The 25,356-nt window shown below is 46.7% G+C and overlaps 1 protein-coding gene across 7 annotated transcripts in view; it reads left to right on the top strand.

The window, feature by feature from the left end:
• Positions 1-25,356, top strand: part of CUX2 (cut like homeobox 2) — a 266,060-nt gene that overhangs the window by 132,464 nt on the left and 108,240 nt on the right. For 4 of the 7 annotated variants that reach the window (XM_082355805.1, XM_082355809.1, XM_082355811.1 and 1 more), the window contains exon 2: positions 25,066-25,176. The exons of 1 other annotated variant lie outside the window; for it this stretch is intronic. In XM_082355805.1, coding sequence (XP_082211931.1) covers positions 25,066-25,176 — 111 coding nt within the window. Of the gene's footprint in view, positions 1-14,759; positions 25,177-25,356 lie in introns of those variants that run through there. 2 more of the 7 variants (XM_082355807.1, XM_082355804.1) reach the window with 1 other exon arrangement.

Here is a 25,356-nt window from a genome sequence, read left to right as displayed (position 1 = left end):
TCTCTCTCTCCCTATCTTCAAACTTAAACGCATTTCAATGGCTCCCATTGCTCTTAAGGTAGAGATCTGGGTGGGAATTGGGGTGCCTTAGGGCTCACCAGCCTGGGTGCCCCCAATTCTGAGAGGAACCCCCAGGTTGATGGTACCTGGAGTTGGCCTTGTCTGTGCAAGACAGGCTGGGGTGGGTCATTTGAGGCATCAGTCTTCTACACAATGTCTGCACTGGGCTTTGGCTGTAAGCAGCTTCCACGGCCCCCTCTCCATGTGACTAAGGACTGGATTGCTTCCTCACCACTGGGCTCAACCTGCAGAGGTCCATCCCAGAGGTGGGGGATGACAGTGATAAGAGTGGGCCTGGCATCCTGGCTGTGTGACCTGGTATAAGTCACACACCCTCTCTGTGTCTTCTATAGCCGACACTATAAAATGAATAGAGTCACATCCACCTGGCAGGCATTAATTGGTGCTGCCTCCTGGAAGCCTTCATAGGCCCTGCTGATGGCTTTGGCCACGTGCTTCCCTGATGCCCAAGCTCCCACCCACAATGCTACTGAGCTTTTTTCAGAGAAGTGGTAGAGACTTGTGACTAAATGCTTGGATGCTGGAACCAGGCTACCCGGGTTCAAATCCCAGCACTGCCTCTCACTTGCTGTGTGCTCTTAGGTAAGTAACTTGACCTCTCTGTGCTTTAGCTTCCTTGTGTATGAACAGGGAAATAATATCACCCTATAGAGTTGAGGATTAAATGAAAAAAGTGCCTGGCACTGAGTAGGTGTTTGGTGGAATGAGTGAGTGTTGTCAGAGTTCAACGGGGTAACTCAGGTCTCCTCAGGGGCCTCCAGCTGGCAGTGCTCTAATTCTGTCATTCCTTCCTGTTTACTAGCTGGAATGTATCTATTGAGAGAAACTTCTCTGCTGTTTGGCCACTCTGGGGTGCAGATTGCAGGAAAGGCAAAAATGCAAGTTTGATTCTTCCCTTTTATTTATCAAATTTCAAAGCAACGAGTTGGTTCCCCAGCATGCTCCAATGTGACCAGTGAAGGTTTTTTGGTTTTGTTTTTGGTGTTATTATCAACTCCTGCTGTTATTAATCCATCCCCTTTGATGGATTTCAGTCCATCGAAATTACTTTCCTTCTTGATCCTCAGATTGTCCCACCTCTAGCCCTTGGAACGCTTCGAGTTAGCCCTGGGGGTCTTGACAGTTTCCTCCTCTGCCATGAGGGAATCACAGTCGATTTTCACAGTTTCCGTGAAGTAGGTGTGCAGGACAGGTGTTGGCAACGTTGGCAGTCATCCCACCCTCTGAGACAGCCCACTGTTTCCAGGGCTGAGCCCTTGGGGGTGGCTGGAGCCTCTGAAAGTCATTTCCAGTCCTTCTCAGAAGGCCCAGGTGACCCCCAGACCTTTCACTGAGCCCCCCCACTGGCCACATCACCCCACTTCCCAGGGCAAAGCTGCTCCTGGCTCAGGTTGGCTGAGGGGCATAGGTCCAACAGCACTGGGTGGGCACAGCTGCCAGTCACCCCACAACCTGAAAGCTATTGATCTAGTATTTTCACTGAGTATTTTTAAACCTGGCATTGGTAGCATTTTCCTATGTCCCTCAAGGACATATTTTCAAAACCTTAAGTGGGCCAGTCAGACTGTGGCACAGCCATTAAAATCAATGACAACTGAACATCAAGAGGTGCCTGGGAATGCTTGGTAAATATGTCTTTGAGTGCTTGAGCCCCTCTCTTCCCTTATTCCTTCAAGTATTTATTGAGCACCTACTGTGTACATATTTCTTAATGGATATTCTACCTCACTAAATAGGTTACTAACACAAAGTATCCACAACGTCAAAAATAAAGAGTGGGTGAGAAGTGGTGGAGGAAGAAGAGGACTGTGGAATATGGGGAGGAGAAGCAGTGGGAGGGAAGGCCAGCTCTTTTCCTTCTGCCCAAGGAGACAGGCACGGTGTATGCCAGGTGCTGCCACAGGCGAAGGCCAGGACAGGTATGGACCCTGCCATCAGTGTTGAGCAGAGGGGATGGCAAGACACAAGCAAACAGAGGCATATCAAGAGTGCCGTGAAGGAAGCCAGCAGGGACCAAGCGAGAATAAGAACAAGGTCCCATTTAGGCCTGATGGTCAGGGAAAGCCTGAAGGAGCAGTGATAGGAAAATCTAGAGGAAGAGAGGTCCAGGCAAGGGGAACAGCAGATGCAAAGGACCTGAGGTAGTCTAATGCTTGGCCAGTGAAAGGCAGAGTGGCTGGAACACAGAGAGCAAGAGACGTGAGGGCAGAGAGGTGGGCAGGGCCAGATCACACCAGCCCTGGGCAGAATCTGAGACCCCAGCCTCCAGAGCAGTGGGAAGTCACTGCAGAGTTTTCAGTGTGGGAATAATGGGATCTGATTCATGTTTGTGAAAGCACCCCTGGGTGCTGTGGCAGAACTGATCATAGGGGAGGAGGGACAGACGAAGACCCATGACTGACTACTGCAGCAGTCCAAGCAAGCAGTGATGGGGGCTTGGTGGCAGCAGAAATGGCAAGACATGGGCAGATTCAAGAGTATTTTGGATGGAAGGAAAATAGCCGATCCTCCCTCCTCCTGCCTCTCCCTCTCCCTCCCTCCCCCGCCGAACATCCATTCAGACAAGTGCACAGATTGTAAGGGTGCAGCTCCATGACTCGCCACAACTGAACATACCCTTAGAACCGGCACTGAGATCAAGAAACAGAACATCCCCAGCCACCCAGAAGCATCTCTTGTACGGCTTCCATTGCCCTCCAGATGCAACCACTCTCCTGACTTCTGATTTGCATGGGTTTGTTTTGTCTGTTTTCGTACCTTGTATAAATGGGGGATCATACAGTGTGTACTCTGCTGCATCTGGCTTCTTTTGCTCAACATTACTTTTATAAGATTTATCAATATTGTTTGCTGTTGAAGTTTATTCATGCTCCTGGCTGTAATGTAGTATTCCATTGGGTGAATATATTGCATATTTATCCTTTCTACTGTTAATGGGCATTTGGGTAGTTTCCAGTTTGGAGCTGTTATGAATAGTGCTTCTATGAACACTGCAGACCAGTTCTTCTCAAACTTTAAGGTACTCATGAATCACCTCAAGATCTTGTTACAGTACAGACCCCCAGTTCAGTAGGTCTGACGGGGCGGGGGCAGCAGAAGGGGTGGGGGGTCCTGAGTTTTTGCATCTGTTGCAAGTTCTCAGGTGAAGCCAATGCTGCTGGTCTGTGACCATGCTTTGAATAGTGAGGCTCTATTTTGGTGAACATATTTCTCTGGGGTAGGTGCCCAGGAGTCAAATTGCTGGTCATAGGGCAGCGTATGTTTAACTTTAGTAGACACTGCCAAGTAGTTTTCCCAGATATCAGTTGACACCCCACCAGTAGTCTATGAGAGGTCCGGTGCCCCACATCCTTGCCGACACTTGGTACTGTCTTTCATTTCAGCCATTCTGGTGGGTATGTAGAAGTATCTCCTAGTTTACATTTGCCTTTCCCTTATGACAGTGAGGTTGAGCATCTTCTCATGTGCTCGTTGGTATTAGGATCTCCTCTTTGGGGAGGGGCTGGTTCAAGTCTCTTGCCCATTTTTCTGTTAGGTCATTTCTCCTTTTCTCAATGAGGTTTTAGGAGTTCTGGATTCTGGACACAATCCTTTATGAGGTAAATTGCACAAAGCTTCTCCCACTCTGTAGCTTAGCCTATTCACTCTTATTTCACCTGTTTTTTTGGGGGGGTTTTTTTCCCCATGGGAATGTACTTTCTTTTCTTTTTTTTTTTTTTTAACATCTTTATTGGAGTATAATTGCTTTACAATGGTGTGTTAGTTTCTGCTTTATATCAAAGTGAATCAGTTATACATATACATATGTTTCCATATCTCTTCCCTCTTGCGTCTCCCTCCCTCCCACCCTCCCTATCCCACCCCTCTAGGTGGTCACAAACCACCGAGGTGATCTCCCTGTGCTATGCAGGTGCTTCCCACTAGCTATCTATTTCACATTTGGTAGTGTATGTATGTCCATGCCACTCTCTCACTTTGTCACCGCTTACCCTTCCCCCTCCCCATATCCTCCAGTCCATTCTCTAGTAGGTCTGTGTCTTTATTCCCGTCTTACCCCTAGGTTCTTCATGACTTTTTTTTTTCTTAGATTCCATATATATGTGTTAGCATACGGTATTTGTTTTTCTCTTTCTGACTTACTTCACTCTGTATGACAGACTCTAGGTCCATCCACCTCACTACAAATACCTCCATTTCGTTTCTTTTTATGGCTGAGTAATATTCCATTGTATATATGTGCCACATCTTCTTTATCCATTCATCTGTTGATGGACACTTAGGTTGCTTCCATGTCCTGGCTATTGTAAATAGAGCTGCAATGAACATTGTGGTACATGACTCTTTTTGAATTATGGTTTTCTCAGGGTATATGCCCAGTAGTGGGATTGCTGGGTCGTATGGTAGTTCTATTTTTAGTTTTGTAAGGAACCTTAATACTGTTCTCCATAATGGCTGTATCAATTTACATTCCCACCAACAGGGCAAGAGTGTTCCCTTTTCTCCACACCCTCTCCAGCATTTATTGTTTCTAGATTTTTTGATGATGGCCATTCTGACCAGTGTGAGGCGATATCTCATTGTAGTTTTGATTTGCATTTCTCTAATGATTAGTGATGTTGAGCATTCTTTCATGTGTTTGTTGGCAATCTGTATATCTTCTTTGGAGAAATGTCTGGTTAGGTCTTCTGCCCATTTTTGGATTGGGTTGTTTGTTTTTTTGTTATTGAGCTACATGAGCTGCTTGTAAATTTTGGAGATTAATCCTTTGTCAGTTGCTTCATTGGCAAATATTTTCTCCTATTCTGAGGGTTGTCTTTTGGTCTTGTTTATGGTTTCCTTTGCTGTGCAAAAGCTTTTAAGTTTCATTAGGTCCCATTTGTTTATTTTTGTTTTTATTTCCATTTCTCTAGGAGGTGGGTCAAAAAGGATCTTGCTGTGATTTATGTCATAGAGTGTTCTGTCACCTGTTCTTTTTAATTCAACAGTTATCGCTTAGAAATGCAGGGGATGAAGACAGAGATTCCCACTTGGCCCGTCATAGTCAACTTAGAGTGTCACAGGAAGGATCGTCCCTTGAGCTTCTTGTTCATTTACACATTCACACTCTTGTCACTGAGCTTCCTAGGTCAGGGGTCTCCCCATGTTCATGGTGGACATTCCTCCACCACTGCCCCTCCCCACGACCCCAACTGCTCAAGCCAGGGCGTCCACTTAACCCTGACATTCCTTTGACATCTTTCCCCCTCTGATGTTTTTGACCACTAGATTAGTTCGTCTTTCTTGGACATCCAGACAGCTGCCTGGCATTATTAGCAGATCCACAGATCCCTTGTATCTTCACAAAGACACACCTCTGAGGGTGGTTGATCCCAGGCCCGCAGCCTGGCGGAGTGGAGGCAGTAGAGAGGGAGGCGAGCTGCCTGTGTCCATGTGCATCTCTGTGGGAGCCTGAATTAATTCTCCATCTGCTTCACTCCTGCACTCACAGCACCTCCACAGCCCAGCACCCCAGCTTTTAATCAAACACGTGCCTTGTGAGAGAACACACGGTGGAATTTTCCAGAAGCTACAGGATGTGTGATGATGTCATCATTCTGACAGCTAATGGAGTGTGTGCCTGTATATGCTTGTGCTTTAAAAATTTCTCAGTTTTAATTTTGATCACGGTAAATATCGATTGCTATAACCTATGTAGACAAAGCTCTTTGAGGGCCTCAGTCATTTTTAAATGTATACAAGGGTCCTGAGACAACAAAAGTTGGAGAACTGCTGTGTTAAATGACAAAATGAAGGAGGTGTGTGCTAAGGAGTTCGGACTTGGCTTGCCGTTAAGGGATGGTGGTTGGAGTACAGCATCCTAGTGGCTGTGTGGAGAAGGGATTAGAGGGAGGGAAGAGAGATGCAGGAGTCCAGGAGAGAGGTGGGTATGGGATTACCCAGGACCCTGACCATTGCCTCCAAGTACCCTTTGACCCAGCACAAGCATCCCAGGCATAGCCAACGACTGACTGCTCCAAGGTGTTTTCTACAGTGGAACAATTTGAAATAATTAGAACTTTACAAAATGTCTTTAAACACTCTGGTAATGGGCATAAGAAAACACTTGTGAAGTGTAATCAGTTATTAGCAGCTGATCAATTATCTTCATGGATAGCTGTTGAGGGGGGAGAGGAGAAGCAATAAGAAGCCCCTTGATTAACTAATTTGAATATCTTTGGAGAACAAATTCCGAGATTTCTTTCTATTTTCTCTCTTGCTATTGTAACAGCGCACATCTGCTGGGTAAAGGCGGGATGCAAATGGTAATGAGCACTCTGCTGTGAACAGGCTCCTTGTTTGGGATCCTGGGAGGAAGGAACTGGAGGTGTGGGGGGCAGCGAGCCAGCCAGGCCTGGGGACCTCATGCTGGCTAGAAGGCAGTCAGCTCTGCCCCTCTCCTTAGGTTCTGGGGGCTGGGGGAGCTGACTCCAGTGGGCAGCGGGCACAGGCGGGTGGCACCCATCTGGGAAGCAGCACACATCCTCCTGAAGACCTTCTAGGACCAGCTTGGCTGGGGCAGTCCCAGGATGGAGTGACCAGTGAGCAGAAACCTACATTCTGGAGGCTGCTGTCAGCCTCCCCAACCTCTCTGGGGGACAGGTTTGTAAGAGGTGGGGGTAATGAACTGGAATGTTAAGGACCCCCTCATCTCCAGGGGTCTCAGATTCCACAGGATGTCATGGACATGTCATACCATTGGCCACCCAGCTTGCTTTAACCACGAGGAAATTGTAAGGCTCTGGAGCCAGACTCCTGGCTGGAATCCAGCCCTGCCACCGCAGCTGTGTGACCTTGGGCAAATGACTTAACCTCTCTGTACCTGGATGTACTCCTCTGTAAAAAGGAAATAATAACAGCACCCGCCTCACAGTGTTGTTTTAGCACGGGGCCAGGCACGTCATTAAGTGCACTGTAGATGTAAGCCATCGTTGTTATTATTATTCTCTTCATCCCTGGTAATTAACAGGCTAGACTGGAGTTTGCAAACTGGCAGGCCAGGGTCCAAATCCCCCAGTAAATCTGTTTTGTTTGGCACAGACTGCGTTGTTAAATTTTTTTCTGAATTTGTTGCCAACAATTAAAAATCAGGAGATTTTCACATTAAAAATCTGGATTTGGGCTTTTCTGTAGAATCAAACCCTCCGACCCACTGAGCCCACAATCCTCTGTGGTACCAATCAGCCAGAGCTGAGTATAGCTGCCCCCTTTCTCTGGGACACTTGTTTCCCATTTGTTATGCCCCCCAGCCCTTCATTTCTTGATATCACCCTGGCCCGCACCTGTAAGCCCTGTGAAGTCTGCTGGGAACAGGTCAGCCTCTTCCCTGATGTAGGTGCTTGAAGCACATTGAATGAACGTGCATTCAGGTGAGTTTGACTTAATGGGGCAAGTCCATTTTGAGAAGACCCTCAACACCTAGTGGTCCTGCTACAGAGAGCACAGCAAACTCTACCCTTGGTGTGTCTGCCCTTTGGGTCCCCTCTTCCCATGTCCCCCCAATTCCTAAAGAAAGTCCTGTTCTCTACTGTTCCCCCTCTCCCCTCACCCCTTCTGTCCTTTCCTCTTCATCCCTCTACATGAGATGTTCTGGTGACCCACACACAGGGAAATGCCCACCCTGAGCAGCCAATCTGAGGCCTGAGGCACCAGAGGAAACCACATTCTGTCCCATGGTCTGTAGCTGCGGTCACTGGTCCATGTCCATCTCAATCAGACAAGACCTTTAGTTTAAAGCTGTTCAAAAAAAGCATCTGAGACCACCTTTAAAATTCCTCCCTCCTCCTGCCCAACAACTTTTTTTCTCTCCCCTGACTGTTCCATCGCTTAAAAATGGCTTAACCAATTTGGGTTATTTTTAGAAAAATGCCTGGCATGTTGGCTGACAACCTGTATTCTAAGTTTCAACCTGATACAGAAAAGACAGAGTTTATAAACCCCTAGGGGAAAAAAAAGAAACACACAAAACAGTGCTTTAGAATAGAAATCAAATAAAACTGACCATGAGTCCCGGCCAACGGAGTGTCAGGTGGCACAAGGAACGGGCACCAGCCACCAGCTTTAGGTTTCAGGGGGCACAGCTTGGAGTCTGTTCTTCTGAGCTCCCTCCAGCATCACTGGGTGAATTGGATGCAGCGTCCTGTGGACTGTGAGAGGCAGGACGGACAGACCCAGGTTGGAACCCTGAGTTCACCACGCTGTATCCTTAAGCCAGGCAAGTACCTTCTCTGAACCCTCAGGTTTGCCATTTGTAATATGGGGATACTCATAACCACTTCAGGTAAAATGCTGATCACAGAGCCTGATACCCAGTGACTTGTCCATAAATGTTCCTTATTGGCATGATGGTCCAATGCAAAGATGAAGAGGGCTCTGAAAGGAAAGTTAGCATGAGCTTTATGATTTTACAAGGCAGCTGAACATAGCTTTCCCCACCTCCTGATTTCTTTTCACTTTTTTTAAAGCAGCTTTATTGAGGTATAATTTATGTACAATAGAATTTACCTATTATACATGTACCCAACAGTGATTTTTATTTATTTATTTATTTATTTAAAAAGTATTTGTTTTATTTATTTATTTATTTATGGCTGTGTTGGGTCTTCGTTTCTGTGCGAGGGCTTTCTCTAGTTGTGGCAAGCGGGGGCCACTCTTCATCGCGGTGCGCGGGCCTCTCACTATCGCGGCCTCTCTTGTTGCGGAGCACAGGCTCCAGACGCGCAGGCTCAGTAATTGTGGCTCACGGGCCTAGTTGCTCCGCGGCATGTGGGATCTTCCCAGACCAGGGCTCGAGCCCGTGTCCCCTGCATTGGCAGGCGGATTCTCAACCACCGCGCCACCAGGGAAGCCCAACAGTGATTTTTAGTATTTATGGACCTGTGCAATTATCACCACAGTCCAAATTTAGAGCATTTCCATCTCCCTAAAAAGATCTTCCTGATCGCACTCCTAGCCCCAGGACTTCATGAATCTACTTTCTATATCTATAGATTTGCCTTTTCTGGTCATTTCATATAAATGGGATCATACAGTATGTGGTCTTTTGTGTTGACTTCTTTCATTTAGTATTATGTTTCTAAGGCTCATCCATGTTGTAACAGGTATGAGTATTTTGCTCTTTTTTATTGGTAAATAATATTCCATTGTATAGATGGACCACATTTTGCTTATCCATTCACCAGTTGACGGACATATAGATTGTTTCCTCTTTCTGGCTATTGTGAATAGTGCTGCTCTGAACATGCATGTACAAGTCTTTGTGTGAACATACACTTTCAAGTCTCTTGGGTAGAGGAGTGGAATTGCTGGGTTGTAAAGCAAACTTATGTTTAACTTTTTAAGAAACTGCCAAACTGTCTTCCAAAGTGACTGTACCACTTTACCTTCCCACCAGCAGTGTATGGGCACTCCAACTGCTCCACATCCTCACCAGCATTTAGTCGTGTCTTCTGGAGATTTGAGTATGCATTTTTGGTCCTGAGTTTCAATCAGGGTTTGGACTGGGAATTCTGGGAGCCGTTGGAGCTTGAAGAGATGAATGGCAGGTGGGGGCATGGGACTCATGAGACAAGACCGCACATCTTAGATGTTCTAAAGTTAGTGCTGTCCAATAGAACTTTCTATGATAATGTAAATGATGTATATCTGAACTGTCCAATATGGTAGCCCCTAGCACCTGCGGCTGTTGCGCACTTGAAATATGGCTTGTGAGACTGAGGAACTGAATTTGTAATTGTATTTCATTTAAACTCATTTAGAGGTACTAAATTTAAAGAACCTCACAAGGCAAGTGGGTACCATATTGGACAGTGCAGTACTTGGAAGTTCAAGATCACTGCTCAGTATGTTCTAGGTCCTCAGTGAACCTTTCCAAGGATTGATCAGAGTTCAACTCTTTTATTCATACCTGGCTGGGATAAGCTAGGGCTTCAGGGCTGCATGTGTCCTGGAATATTGCACCTAGATAGTACATAGTGTCTCAGGACCGAGAGGGAAGCACCAGAAGTTGTGCTGTGGATTTAGGTCGAGGTATACTATAGGGTCAGGAGAAGAGCATGGATGGGCTCTGGAGCCAGGAGTGCCCAGGTTCAAATCCCAGCCCTGTCACTTACTATGTCTGTGACCTAGGACAGGTGACCTGTCCTCTCTGAGCCTGTTTCCTCAGCCAAAAAAATGGAGTAGTTACATGACTCTTGAAGGACTCTTGTAAGACTCAGAGAAGAATGATCGTAAATCCCCTAGCATGGTGTCTGCCTCTTAGTATGGGCAAAAAAGTATCTCCTTCCTTTATTGTTATCTTTATTGTTGTTGTTATTCTGTCCAGTCCCCAGGGCTGTATAAACGCCATGTAAAAACCCTGACTCCACACCTTCGTCCGTGAAAGATAAGGTGCTAGACTGTCAGTACCACACGGGCAGTGACCTTGTCTACTGCAGCCACTGCTGGATTTTCAGCGACTGGAACAGTGCCTGGCACAGAGTAGGCTCTCAAATGCATGTTTGATGAATGAACGAAGCAGTGAATGCCATCGGCATGTTGATGAGCAGGATGTAAGCAACATGAGGTTTCCTGTAAAGAACAACAGACACACTCCTTTAGAAAGTGCGGTTTGAAAACAACATCAGGTTCAATGTCAGCAGTGACCTGTTTTGTGTGAGGGCAGAGATGGCTTCCCCGTCCTTGGACAAGTGCTTCATCTCGACAGGAACGTGCTGCAGCATGGGCTGGTCTGCAGTCTCCGGAGGTGGGTGTGGAATGGATGAGCACCGGCTGGGTCAGCCAGGTCGACCCACCTCCCACCACCTGCCCTGATCCGATCTGCCTGAAGGGACCCCACTGCTGCGGTTTGCACAGTGAAAATACAGCTTTAAAATGTGAATGAATTTTCATCCAAGTAATTCTCCCAGGCCCTAAAATATCAGGACGTGCTAACATGTCAGGCGTCAGTACACCCTCCCAGGGGTGGTGGGAGAACACCCCAAACGGCCTTTGGGGGTGGGAGGAACACACTAGTTCCACCTCATTAATCCTGAATTTTCTCCCACTCTTGCTTTTCTCTTCTCTTTCCTCCTTATTCTCACCCTTTCTTTCCTGCCTCTAAGCCCCAAAGTAAGATATTTCCATTCTTAAGGAATTGTTATTTTTGTTTTATTTGTGCGAAGCATTTCTGGTTATCAAAGTCTCTTCATATTCATTATATTCATTTGATGTGCAAAGAAACTCAGTGAAGCGAATACTCATTCAAAAAGTGTCTATTAAGCTTCCCTCTACACCAGGCATAGGCCCAGGTGCTGGAAATACAGAGAACAAAAGAGACACAAGTCCTGCCCTCCTGGAGCTTTTAGTTTTAGTTTGTCTTTGCAAATGCTGGTGAATACTCTGTGAAAAAGGAGCAAGGAGGGGATGGATCTACTTTAGAGTTTTGGGATGAGGGCAGGGAGGACCCCACTAAGGAGGTGCCAGAGTTAGGGGGATGGGAAGGGATCACAGATAAAGGGAACTGCCCAGGCAAGTGCCCTGAGGGGTGGGAGAGATGCTGCCTTGCTGGAGGATAGAAGCCATCGGAGGGGCTGGAGTGCATTGAGCTGAGGAAAGATGTCAGCCCACGTAAAACTGGAACCTTGAGTGGTGGCCACACCCTGTAGACCCCAGTGCGGGGGAATCTGGATTCCACTCTAAGCCCATGGCAAATAAATCATGGAAGAGTTTCAAGCCAGGGAGAGGCAAGAGCTGATTCACGTTTTGAACAGCACACTCCAGCAGCTGCCTGGAAATTGGACTGTAGCAGGTAAGGGCGGGAGCTGGGAGGGAAGGAAAGAGGCCCCGGAAATAGTCCAGGCGAGGGACGATGGCAGCTTGGACGAAGGCGGCGGCAGGGGCGGTTATTATTTCTGGACAGTTAGAGATATTGAAGAGTGAGACGTGCCTGAGATTCATTTAGTATTATTATTATCCTCATGCTACAGGTGGGGAAACTGAGGCCCAGAGAAGTGCAGTGACGTGGCCAGATCAGAGCTAGCAAGCGTAACAGGGAAGATTTGAACCCACGGCTGCAGAGCTGCTACCATCCCAGTGATCTGCACTGTTCCTCGGTACTTCTTCTAGGTAGCTCAGCTTGGTGTCCAACCCCCATCCCTAGCTGAGATGATGCTCACAAGCATCATACCCATTTTGCAGATCAGGAAATTGAGGCTCAGGCATTAGGATCTCCCAGCTAGAGAGTGGCAGGATCAGGATTCGAACCCAGCCCGCATTCCTAAGTCTTCATCTAGGCCCAATGCTGGGAATATGAGTATCCTGTGTCCTGGGCCTCTTTAGGCCCTGGAGAAAGAAAGTCCCTGGTCTAGGATAGGCCAGTCTGTCATTCTCGAGTTTTCTCTTAGTCAATAAGTACAGTAAAAATTCAATTCTGTACAGACTGTCTGTGTGTCTGTAGATAGGGGGAAGTTCTGTTATGCCTCCAAATACAGAGATGAAAGTCTCCTTGGGTCTGGGGAGAGAGCATTTGGAGAGAAAGGTCTCATCTCTGTTGTTTTGGGACATGGCCTTTTGTGGTTTGGGGGAGAGGAAAGGACACCCCCTTCTTAAAAATTTTTTTTTATAATTTATTTTTATAATTTATTTTTTTATTTTTGGCTGCCTTGGGTCTTCGGTGCAGTGCGCGGGCTTCTCAATGTGGTGGCTTCTCTTGTGGAGCACGGGCTCTAGACGCGGGCTTCAGTAGTTGTGGCACATGGACTCAGTACTTGTGGCTCGTGGGCTCTAGAGCGCAGGCTCAGTAGTTGTGGCGCACAGGCTTAGTTGCTGCGCGGCATGTGGGATCTTCCTGGACCAGGACTCGAACCCATGTCCCCTGCATTGGCAGGTGGATTCTCAACCACTGGACCACCAGGGAAGTCCCCCTTTTGCAGAAAGGATTAGTGTCTTGTCTCTGAACTTTCCTGGTTGGGTCAGTGCCTGGCCATGTAGCATTCCTGCCCATCACTTTATTTACTGTGCCAAGAAGGCAGTCGGGGGTCCTGGGTGCAGTTTCAGGTAATTAAAGTTGGCTCCATGAGAATTTCACATTATGTGGATGATAAACATTTTAATAAAATATAGGTAGATAAAAAGGGATGTTGATTCAAAAATAAAATGTAGTCTTTCCTCTTCCTCTCCCTCCTCCCTTCCCTCCCTTTCACTGGAAGTGGAAGAATTGTATATCAAGGACCTTATGCAGCTTGATGTGAAATAAGACCCACATCCTGGATGGGAAGCAGCCAATTAGACTTTTTATCAAGGTGTTGGGGACACGCTGGGACAAGGGACTCAGTCATGGGGTTGTCTGATTAGTAGGAGGCTCATAGGGACCCTCAGGTGACCCTGCCTGGGCAACCCCCATTCAATCTGGGACTCCCTCCTGGGGATGGCGTCACTCAAGCAAATGTCTTCTAACCCTAAAAAGAATAGTCGCGGCATGTGAGTCGCAGCCAAATTAGGACTGGCTTTAAAGGAGCACCCCTGCAGGTTAGGAACAACAGCAGAAATGAGGGGCATTTAGTTTGAACTCTGGCTCCCTTTTCCTTCTTGTCACCCCTACAAAATATTTTTCTTTAAAAAATATTTCTCTTCATACTTACAAACTAGACTCCCCAGAGCATTTATTAAACACTAATTCCTCCCATTTGTTTAGGGAGAAATTGTATCTACAAATTTCTTTAGGTCCTCTCAGTACCCCCTCAGACATCCTGGGCCTCATTTAACCAATAAAACAGTGGGCAGTGGGAGGTCTGTCACTTGCCAAAGTCAACAGCAAATTAGGGGACAAGCGATGGAGGGCCCAAGGGCTCCTGGTGTGAAGCCCTCCTTAGTGTGCCCAGCTGCCCCTCATTTGAGGGCCTCCTCGCTCCATCTTGCCCTCAGCCTCCTCTGGCTGATCCTCCCAGTTGCCAAATGGCATTAATTCCTTTCCATTGGGTCCCTAAAATCCATCACCTCTCTCTTCTGCCTCTTGCCCTCACCTTCCTGCCCGTGAGGCTTCCCAGAGCTGCCTGAAGCAAGTGCCCCTCTTCTGCTCAACAGTCCTCTGTGGCTCCCAGTTCCTTCTTGCCTTGGCCTCATGGCTTTCCAGCCCCAATCCCCGTGAGTCCCTAATACGCATCTAGGTGGTCAGCCACTCCCCAGCACAGCCCGGGTTTTCCACCCTCCACGCCCTTGCCCATGGGTCCTTCCTCCTACGATGCCTTCCCCCAGGTGCCCGGTGCCCATATTCTTTTGTTAGCTGCAGCTCTCTCCCTGTGCGCTTTCCCCAGGACACCGCATGGGCACTTGTGTGACCGTTGTCTCCCACCACTGAGGTCCACGAGGCTCCTAGACCTCCACCTAACACCGAGCAGGAGCTTCCTTCCCCACCTGCATTGTGTGCCTTAGCCCTGTACACCAGTAAATTGTTCCACAGCTTTCTGAGGTTTCCACAGAGCTTCTTGCAACACCCAGTCTCCTCCCCCACCTTAAAAAAGAGGCTACTCAGAGAAATGAATTTGAAAAAGATGTTAAAATGGCACAGACTTCAGCGTTGGTGCCATGGTTTGGAGAAGAGGGGATCAGGATTCAAGGCCCAGCTCTGCTTTTGCCCGACTGTTATCTTGGGTGAGTGATATCATCTCTCTGAGACTGGATTTCCCCATCTGCAGAAGGGGTTAGGAGAGGAGCTGAGCCAAGGCATGAAAAGTTGACACCACGTAGCAAGCCCTTAGCTCCTGTGATATGATGAGTAACCACCACTGTGGCCCCTAGCAAGTGCCTGGCACAAAGTAGGTGCTCAATAAACACTGAAATGAGTGAACGAGTGATTTCTTGATGTGACCCCCTCCCCCTTTTTTAACAGAGGAGAGGGAAGAGCACAGAGAGGAGCTGCCCAGCCAGCTCATGCAGCTGGACCAGATGTATTAGCCCTAAGAGGGGGTATGTGGGGTCCCTGGCCCCTCACCTGACACCCACCAGAGTGGGGGCGGGGCTACTCTATTTTCCTGGTGCCCCAAGGTTTTACATCTGAGAACTCCGGAATATAAAGCAGCAATCAAGGGCAGGAGGAAGCGATCAGATGTGGCTCCCGGGTTCGTGGCGAGATAATTAGGTGTTTGATTGGCATCCTCTCTCAAGGACAACCACCTCCAGGTCCCGTCTGCAGCAGGAACTGGCTTGTTTTCCTGGCTGATGCTTGGTGGGTGGGGGGGGGCCTTGGAGGCGGGGTGCAAGTGTGAGGCGGGGGGACATTTGGTGCTGGGATTGGCCAGCACATCTTTCATTTGTTCCTTTAGTGATACATTCATTCAACCAACAAGTGTTGAGCACCTACTATGTACCAAGCATCAGGGATACAGCAGTGGCCCAAACAAACAAAGCCCATGTCCTTCTGGAGCTGACATTCAAGGAGGGTGGCTAGTGGAAATGAACAATAAATAAATAGAGCAGTAACCACATAAATGTGTTGATGACAAGTGCCGTTTAGAGAAATAAGCAGAGAGAGAAGAATGGGTGAGGTAGGGAGGAGGTGCTTGCTGTTTTAAATAGGATGGTAGGACAGGCTTTTGTGAGAAGGCGGTGTAAGAGCTGAGACCTGGAGGAGGAAAGGAAAAGACCCATGTGGAATAAAAACAGAAACAAAAACAAAAACAAAAACAAAAACCCAGCATTTCAGGCAGAGGGAACAGCCAGTACAAAGGCCCTGTGGTAGGAATGTCCTTGATGTGTTCAAGAGCCAGAAAAGATCCTGTGTGGCTGGAGGAGAGTGAGTGAGGAGGGAGTAGAAGGATGTGAGGACAGAAATAAGTCACGCGGGACCTTGACATGGAGGTGAGCACTTTGGCCTTGATGCAGAGTCAGGTGGGAGCTGTGGAAGGGTTTTGAGTAGAGGAGGGACAGGATGTGACTTGGGTTTAACAGTATCCCGGTGGCTGTCGGGTGGGGAAGGGACTGTAGGAGGGTGAGGGCAGCAGTGGGGAGACCAGTGAGGAGGCTCCTATGGTCACCCAGGTGGCAGCAGTAGAGAGGATGAGAAATGGTTGGATCAAGCTGACAGTATTTGCTGATGCGAGAAATGGCCCCACTGCAACTCTGGGCCTCAGCCTAGTACCAGGGCAGGGAAGGTTGCTGCCCTCTCAGGGCTCAGGGCTGGCAGTGGTCCCACCTCAAGCGCCAGCCCTGGCCCCTGAGCACCCAAGCACCTCCTGCACCCTGGACCCCCTGCCAGCCACGGGCCTCTCATCCTGCCTGCACCCCTAAGAGAGAAGGCATGCCATGACTTCATGTTACAGCAGTAAATCCTAGATGCGGAGAGGTCAAGGGTCTGCCCAGACTCACAGAGCCAGTAAGTAAGAACGTCTGGACTCGAACCCGCTCTGCCTGCCGAATGTGGGCTCTTGGCCTGCCTCCAGCTAAAAGCAAATTGCCGCTGGATTTTCTGGAAGCCAGAACTTTGGGAGCTGCTAGGAAGGCCTCGTGGACCACAATTTTAATTGCCTATGTGCCCTCCATGACCAAACACTTTGTGAGGGCAGGACTTGGGTCTGACTCGTTCTGGGCAACATCGTAGGCACTTAAATTATAGTTGAGTAAATGAGTGAGTGACTGGATGGATGGATGGATGGATGGATGATGGATGGACAGATGGACAAACAGATGGACAGACAGACTGATAAGGTCCAGCCACGCTCCTGATCTTCAGGCCACATGAGTCCTTGTCTGGGACAAACAGGTAAGGGAAAGGTAGCCCCATGAGCATCCGGAGGAAAGAATGCAGAAGAAAGTGTGACCTTGGCAAGTGGCTTTGTTTCTCTGCAGGTACCCTGTGTAAAATGGCACCTGCATCATAGGACCATTCATTTGCTCCCTCAGCAGATGTTTCTAGAGAATCCACTGCATGCCGAACACTGTTGGGAAAATAAAGTGAACTTTTGTATGCCAGTTAACATGGACCTAGTAAGCCCTCTATGGGACAGTTATTATATTATTGTTACCACTGCACTGGGCGTCTGCTAAGAAGTTGTTGGCAGCCTCGCCCACACACCCAGGCCTCACGGTTTGGATACAGTCCCCTCAACGGGCTCTGTGACCCAAGTGTGAACTATCACCCCAGCCCAGATGATGGAATTCAGTAAAGCCAGCTTGGCTGAGAACTGTTTCTCATAGGCACCGCCCCTTGCCAGGGCCCTCGGATAATTTGCCCTACATCTTGGCACCTGAAATTTACATATGGTGCCGGGAGTGTTGGATGGCTCTGGTAACCCGGTCTGTCTCTCGGCCAAGGCTCAGTTATCCATCTCAGCGGGCTGCAGAGCCATCCGTCTTGTCTCCTTGCTCATGGCAGGCCAGCATGTGCCCTTCGTCCCAGGTCATCTCCCGGCCCCCTCCTAGAGCCAGCCTCTGAGGCCACTCTGAAGGCGACACTCCCATCATGGTCCAGTGCATCCCCAGAAACCCTCCTCCTCGGTGTCTGCCTGGGACTCTGATGGCAAAGCCCTGAATGGCTCCATGGACCTGAGATACAGAATGGGTTGTTTGGCCCCCCCAAACAGCAAGAGGGCCCCATCTTGCTCCTGCCACAAAGGACTCCTCATGCTTATATCTACTAACGGTCATTCATTCACAAGTGTTTTTTGAGTGCCTTTATGCATCTGGCATTTAGCTAGAACCTGTGGCTACAGCTGTGAGCAAGACAGGCACAGTCCCCATCCATGAGGGACTGACATTCCATTGGAGGGAATATGAGCAATGAAGATCCTAGACACTGTGCCAAGCACTTTACCTGCTTACAATCTGGTTCTCAAGGGTTTGCTCAATAACACTTTGGGCACAAATTTTTATCCCTATTTTACAGACACAGAAACTAAGGTTGAGTATCTTGTCCAAGGTCACACTGCTCGTGAGGGGTCAGAGCCAGAATTTTGACACAGGTCTGTGATCCCTGAACATGGTCATTGTTCCCCAGACAAATGAGGCTCTTTCAGGGTTTCTGACACATAGCATTTATGCATTCATTTATTTGACCAACAAACATTTCTAAAGTGCCTACTATGTAACAGGATCTGTTCTAGGCACTGAGCATAAGGAGGAAAGGACCAAAATCTCTGTCTTGCTATCATGGAGTTTTCAGTCTAGTAAATAAAATATATAGTGTGTTTGATAGTGATACATGTTAAGAAGAAAACTAAAGGCAGGAACAGAGAGGCCAGTTAGGGGGCTGTCACAATAATCCCATTTCCTCTGTGTGGGATGCTTAACTTTCTTAACCAGCTCATTCCCTGACCCCAGGTCAAACATTCCCACCTTGGTGACTCTTTACCCCAGTCACAGCAAGTCACCTTGCTCTCTGTGTTCCCATCATACTTTATTCATACTTTTCATGTTGTACTTAGGCACACAGTGTTGGAATTGACCTGTGTGTCTCCTCCACTGCACTGTGAACTCCTCAAGGACAGGGGCTATGTTGGTTAGTTTCTGTATACCAGTACCTAACACTGTAACTAGCACAGATTTGGGGCTCAGTAGTTAGTTGGATGGATGATTAGATGGGGATGGGTGGTTCGATGATTAGATGGATGGATGGATGGATGGATGATGGATTGATGACTGGTTGAGTGTGAGTGATTGGATAGATGGATGTTGGATGATCAGTTGGATGAATAGATGAATGGATGATCAGTTGGAAGATAGATGATCTGTTAGATAAATGGACGGATGGATGAGTGGATAAATGGATGGTTGGTTGGGTGATTGGATGGATGTTGGATAAAGGGCTTCCAGCCTGGGTAACTTACTAGGTACTGGCAACCCCTGCCCAAGTTGGGAACCACACAGTGATTTAATTAGTAGAAGTAGGTAAAACTCTTATCTCTCCCTTGCCCCATCAGTTTCCCTACCCATGCAAAGGCAATTCAGGGCATATGTTAGGGTTTCACTCTTCTCCAAGTCTGCTCTGGAGGTGTTGTCTTAATGTGATGGCCTTTGTCCCTTTTACCAGAATTATTTATGCCCTAACTTGTCTTATTTGGTTTCTGAGCTCTTGGAGGATATAGACTGTATCTGATTTCCCTTATCTAATGCCTAGCACACTAGAGATCATGGATGGATGGATGGACGGGTGGATGGGTAGATGGATGGTTGAATGTACAACATCTCTAGTTGCATCTCCCTGCAGTAAAGAGAAAGCAGACTTCCAGGTTTGTGTTGGGGGGAGTTGGTGACTGTATTGAAAGTCATAATCACTGGTCATCCTTGTTTTCCAGACCTGGCCTGGAATCTCAACTGCCACTTCATCCATATATCCTTACAGAAGATAATATACATAAAGTGCTTAGCACATTCCATAAATACTAGCATATATATGTGTGTGTGTGTGTGTGTGTGTGCATATGGCATAAATGTTAGCCATGAGCTATTGTTTTCTATAAGGAATGTCTGTGTAAGGTTTCATTTGGCGAAAAAGTTCTAGGCCTTTGAAAAGACAACATCTGGTGGCAAATATCAGAAAGGTATAACAGGGGCACAAAGGAGGTGCCCAGACTTGGAGGGGAGGGTTCAGGAATCCTTACTGGAAGAGGGGACATTTAACCCGAGGCACAAAGGATGAGTAAGATCAACTGCAAAGACAGAATGAGATCATCTGAGCTGAAGGAATGAAGTCTGTTGAGCCATGGAGTTGGGAGACCCTGTTGCCTTTGGATTCCTGCAAGGCAGGAAGGTTGGTTGGGAAGGAAACAAAGAGATGGGAAGATGGGAAGGACTCGCAGGGGCCCAGTGACACCTAGATAGGAAGTATGGCGATTGTCCTAGAGCAGTGGAGAGCCACAGGTGGGTTCTGAGCAGAGGAGGGACAAGTTGAGGAAGAGTTTCTTTCCTTTCATGCAACCCCTTCAAAATATGGGAACACCTGAGGTCCGCTTCCTTAGCCCCTCATCCCCAGCAATCACTGCATCGTTTTCAGGTCTCTTCTCAGAGTTGGTATTAGGGGGACGTGTCTGAGTGTGAGGGTGTCTTTGGAGCTGAGAAGAGTGTGAGCACATGCTGGGGGAATTGACATGCATATGCACAATTCAGATGTGTATTTCCCCTGTAAGAACATAGCAGCTAGCTCAAAGTTTTGTACATCATTGACACTTCAGGTCAAGATCATGTGTTAAATTTCTTTCAAAACTAAGTATTCTTGTACGATTCCCAATCCTTCCTGGTTGAGGAAACACAGTTGAACTGAGAATGTTCAACTTGCTCTCCCCATAGATAACCAACAGTTTTCCTTCCCCACCCAAGAGCTACCTTCCCTCTGAGGAAATCCAGCCTCTTAATCAGCTGTGTGGCTTGGGCAGGTAGCCTAAGCTGTTTTTGCCTTAGTTTCCTCATCTCTAAAATGGGAGACTCAGATTCAGTTAGTGTTAGCTAAAGTGTGGGACATACCCCCACTGTTAGGACGTGAGATGACTGTAAGTAGACCTGACATTAGAAGGGATTGACCTGTGTCAGGAGGAACAGTTATCCCTTCTCAGTGGTCATTCATTCCTTCTCATTGGAGCAAGAAGAAAGTCTCTACCTTTGATACCTCTCCAGCACTTGCCAGTCTCCTTTTATAACAAAGACAAACAGCAATGCTTTGTTTTCATTGTACTTTTATTTTAAAGACTACCTTCTGTTTATGGCATAGTGTCCTCTAGTGATAAAAAGAATTTCCTTTTCAAATGTACTTATTTAGGTTAAAAAGAGAAGGGGTTGTTATGTAAAGGTCAAGAACAGGCAAATTTTATCTAGATGCTAAGGTCAGAATGATAGTTACCTTTAAGGGGGTACTAACTAGGAGAGGGCACAAGGGAACCTTCCAAGGTGCTAGGAGTGTGAATATTCTGTGTATCTACCTGGGCAATGGTTATAAGGGTGTAAAAGTTTGAGCTTAAAATTGAACTTAAAATTATACAAAAAGAAAGAAGAGTCAGTTTGAGGATAAATATCATGGAAATAGTAATTCATGTGGAATATCAATATGGCAAAATGCATGCAGAGGGGTAGTATGAATGGTTGAAGTTGGGACAGTGATGGACTGGACAACCTTGAAAGTTCCTTCTGGCTCATATGTTCTGGGACTGTGAGTGCCTTGGAAGTTCCAAGGGTGCCCAGCAAGCTGATGGCAGACGCTCTCAGAGCTAGGGCCACTCCCCGGGCAGTGGGCATTTGCCGTGGGCAAGCAGTGGGGCTGTAGGTCCCATCAGAAGAGCCCTTCTTCCCTGCCCCAGCCTCTTCCTGCTGGTCCTAGTCCTGGGTGCAGCTCAGTCCCAGCTTCCTTTCTCTCTGCACACTGGCCCGAGCCTCAGCTGCGTCTATCATCTGCTTCAAGCTCATTAAAATTATTTCTTTTTTAGTTGCAAATGGGCTGTTTATGATGATCATTATTTGAATGGTCTGCGCCGGGCTCCGGGCTGTCTGTCTGCTGCTGATGGCCAGTTAATCAGATGAGTCTTCTCCCTGCCTGGGCCTGGCCCAAAGTCTGGGGCTGTGTTAATCGTGGCTCCCCTAGGGCTGGGGGCTGGGGGCCAGGTGGGAGAGGATCCCAAGTTCTGCTTGATCATCAAAGAGGCCCTGCTAGCTGTGTATGTGCATGGGGGTTCAGACACTTATTTCTAAAACTCAGCTTCAGACTGGTGCTGGTTTATGTTTATGAGAGTTTTTTATATTCCTTCAAAATAAATACAGTGCTGTGAGCTTTTTTATTTTAAATGTGTTTATTTTAAAAGACATGTCAATTCTATCGTTGGCTGTCTTGCTCTGTTAATGTTCAAATAGCCTATCTTTTAGGGTGGGAGGGAGTGGTTTTTAATGTCTTTGCCTGATAGAGTAAAACTTGTCAGTACTCTGTCATCCTTTTACTGGGGGGCGGGGGTGTGAGATTTTTACTTACCTGTGAAATCCAGAACTCTTAGAATCACTGATCTAGTGCGGTGTCCTTTGAGCTCTCAGTTTATCTAAATTAGTATCAGCCAACATTTCTTGAACACTTAGTACTGTGCTTGATGCTTTACACATTCATAACATTTAAAACAAGCTCCCTGAACATCCCCCAGCTAGTGGGGAAGTGGAGCAGAAACCCTGTGAAGAGTAGGGCATTACAATTTTGCCTTTATAATCCACCAAGGAGATAATTCACAGCTGAATTATTAGGACTGTAATTTGTTTCTTAGTCCCTGCTTGAATTAACCTTACAAACATATTAATGTGCTCGTCACATGAGATGATGTATATAAGGAGCTTAGCATGGTGCCTGGTACATATAAGCACCCAATAAATGGTAGTTATGATTAGTTACTATTATTGTTGTTGGTGTTGTTAGTGTACTAACCATAGAAATGTGGCAAGAATTCAGAGTTGAAGGATGAGCATAGATGTAAGGCAAAGGTAAGAAGAACATGGACATCAGTCATGATGTCCATCATATGCTCCTCTAGGGATGAACAGGGAAGACCCCAAGAGCTGGGCTTCTGTGGGGCTGGGGTTGGAAGCCTGCTGATGTTCCCCATCTGGTCTCACCTCTGCTCTGTCTACAGTGTGGATGCAGCAGACAGATTTGTACCCACCAGCAACCTGGGAGGTTAGGGTGGAGGGAGCCAGTGCAGTCGCACGGCATCGTTGTCTGGTTCAGCACATCGGACAGTTGGACTTAACCTGCTCTGAGATTTCCTTTTGGAACTTGAGTTTGATGTTTTAAATAAGGAGTCAAAGTTCAGCCCCCACCAGGTTGCTGGGATGCTGGGAGAGGCAGTATCCCAGAGATAAGAACATTGTGTCAGATATATGATCATTCAAAACCGTGTGATGTTAACCCAAGTCCCAGTTCTGTTTGTCCTGTAGCCATGTAAAAATCACCTCTTTATCTTCAAGATGGACGAGAAAAACTAAGAAAAACTGTGAGCACTCTGCCACAACTCAAATTGACCATAACACTCCAGTTACTTCTCTCCTGCCAAGCGAGGGTCTGTCCACCTGGCTGCACCACATAGTTGGTTTTTGTCTGCCTTTGGTCAGTCCCATTGCTGCTAACACAGATCTCTCCCTAGTCACTCGATATTTTGGTCATGGTCAATTGTGGTTTCTTTATTGGAAACTACAATTATTTTTAAATGATGATAAACCAGAAGTCTCCTTATTTTCTCTGTCACCTTGGTAGACTGTCAGAAATTGTTTCTGTTTCTCTCTCTTCTCTCCCATGACACCTTGTTCCTTACCTGGCTCAAAAATTCAATGGGACGTTTGGACTGGAAGCCCTGCACCTTGGAGTTGGTGTACCCATTGCTGTGGCATAGAATTGATATCAGCACCTTGGAGAGCACCACATTTCCAAGTCTCTTGCCCCTCTATTTTAGTGGCTACTTTCTTGCCTCGATTTTCCTCCCTTCTAGTCTTAATGATTCTCCAAAGAGGTTAGACATTTCTCCAGAAATAGAAATTCCTTCCCCGATTCTCCCAAAGGCTCCATAGGCAGAGACACTTATCCTGGGTTTGGGGTATGCGCTCCAGCCTTTGATGGGTGCGAGGTTTATGGTGCTACGGTGAACTGCTATTGAGCAGATTTACCGACTCTCAGACATGATATAAGACGATTACCATGCATTTCGTCTCTTAGAGGGAAAAGGATTTGCAGCAGGTTAATAGTACTTTTATTTCATTATCTAATAGTAAAAGTGTTTCATTGTGTGTGCAAGATGAATGCGTATTAGCAATGACAAATGGGGTCTTTCAACACGGTGCCGGGCCTCATCATACATATGTTAGATTAAAGAGTTCACCCTAGAAATACACTCTTGCATCTGCTTGTGTGTTTTTAATAAATCTGATTGCAGAAATTTATTGCATCACCGGATTTAGGAAATTATGGGGCTTGATTGCTGCAGATATAATCGGGTGATATATACAGAAATGCTCCTCTAGTTATCGTCCAGAAAAAAGCCCATCTCGGGATGGTGCAAGAAAGCAGCAGACCACATAAACAGAGCATTTCTTGAATTATGCAAATGAAATCCATGACAACTCATGGTGAATTATTCTCCCCTCGTGAAACCGCCACTGTTAAAGTGAAGAAAGCTGCGAGAGGGGTGATCAAATATACATGTACAACCAGCAGACATTGTGTCATGTGTGAGCTGGAGCGTCCCCCACTTCCATCTCTCACTCTCTTTTTTTCCCTCCTTGGTTCATCCTGTAAAAACCTGGTCTGAAACCTTCATTGCACATAAGCAGGCAAGGCTGCTTCCAATCCTTTTCTTCTGAATCCAGGAGTCTTCAATGAAATATTTCTTCTACTTGAAGTGAACCTTAGATAATTTACTGCAGGATACACAAAAGGTCATCTTGCTTCTTATTGGCACCTTCATTTTTCCAAAATCTACAGAAATTAAAAAGCCATCTATATCTTAAAAGGCGTATTTATGAACCCTTAAGTGTAAGTCATAGTTGGAACAGTTCCCACCTCTGATATATGAAAGCTGTCGACAGCACTTTCTTACACTATAATATGCCCATACAATATGCCGCACTTTACTATTTTGACACCGTTTGGAGATGTTTTCTACAGTTACTGACAAGCTTATGCCATCACTCCCTTGGAAATTTAAGAGGTGGGGCAGAGGCGTAGGGGAGATATGAAAAAAAACAACTCCACCCAACTTTATGGGAGATTATTGATCTGGCCTGACTTCTGACAAGCAAAAAAAGCTGTCCTGGATTTTTTTCGGTTGCATCCCCAGTTTCGTAAATTATTCATTTGTGCCAGGAGTCAATATCCTATCTTTTCTCAGCTTTTTTGTAAGTTAAGGAAACTTGTTTGGAATGCTGTTTTGTACGATGATTAAAAAGGAAAAGGAGGAAAAAAATCTTTTTCTTTTCTCTCTCCCTCTCTCTCTTTTTTTTTCTTTTTTTTTTTTTTTATTGTTCCAGAAGGAGCTTAATTCCGTCGCTTCCGAGCTGTCTGCACGGCAGGAGGAGAGTGAACATTCTCATAAACATTTAATTGAACTCCGCCGGGAATTTAAGAAAAATGTACCTGAGGTACAGTACAGTTGCTATTATAGAATTAACTCAGTAGGAATGCAGATTTTTCTCTGTTCAAACTGTATTTTGAAAACTATAGACATAAGTGACTAACAAGAAAAGAAGCTAATTAGCCACGAAGAAAAATTACAACCCTCAGCCTTTCCGTGTTTCTCAGTATAGCGGTGCTCACTGGTG

The sequence above is a fragment of the Balaenoptera borealis genome (assembly GCF_965194805.1).
Source record: "Balaenoptera borealis genome assembly, chromosome: 14".
In the NCBI taxonomy this organism is placed as follows: Eukaryota; Metazoa; Chordata; class Mammalia; order Artiodactyla; family Balaenopteridae; genus Balaenoptera; species Balaenoptera borealis.
Note: the sequence above shows the minus strand (reverse complement) of the source record. Positions and strands in the feature narration are given on the sequence as shown.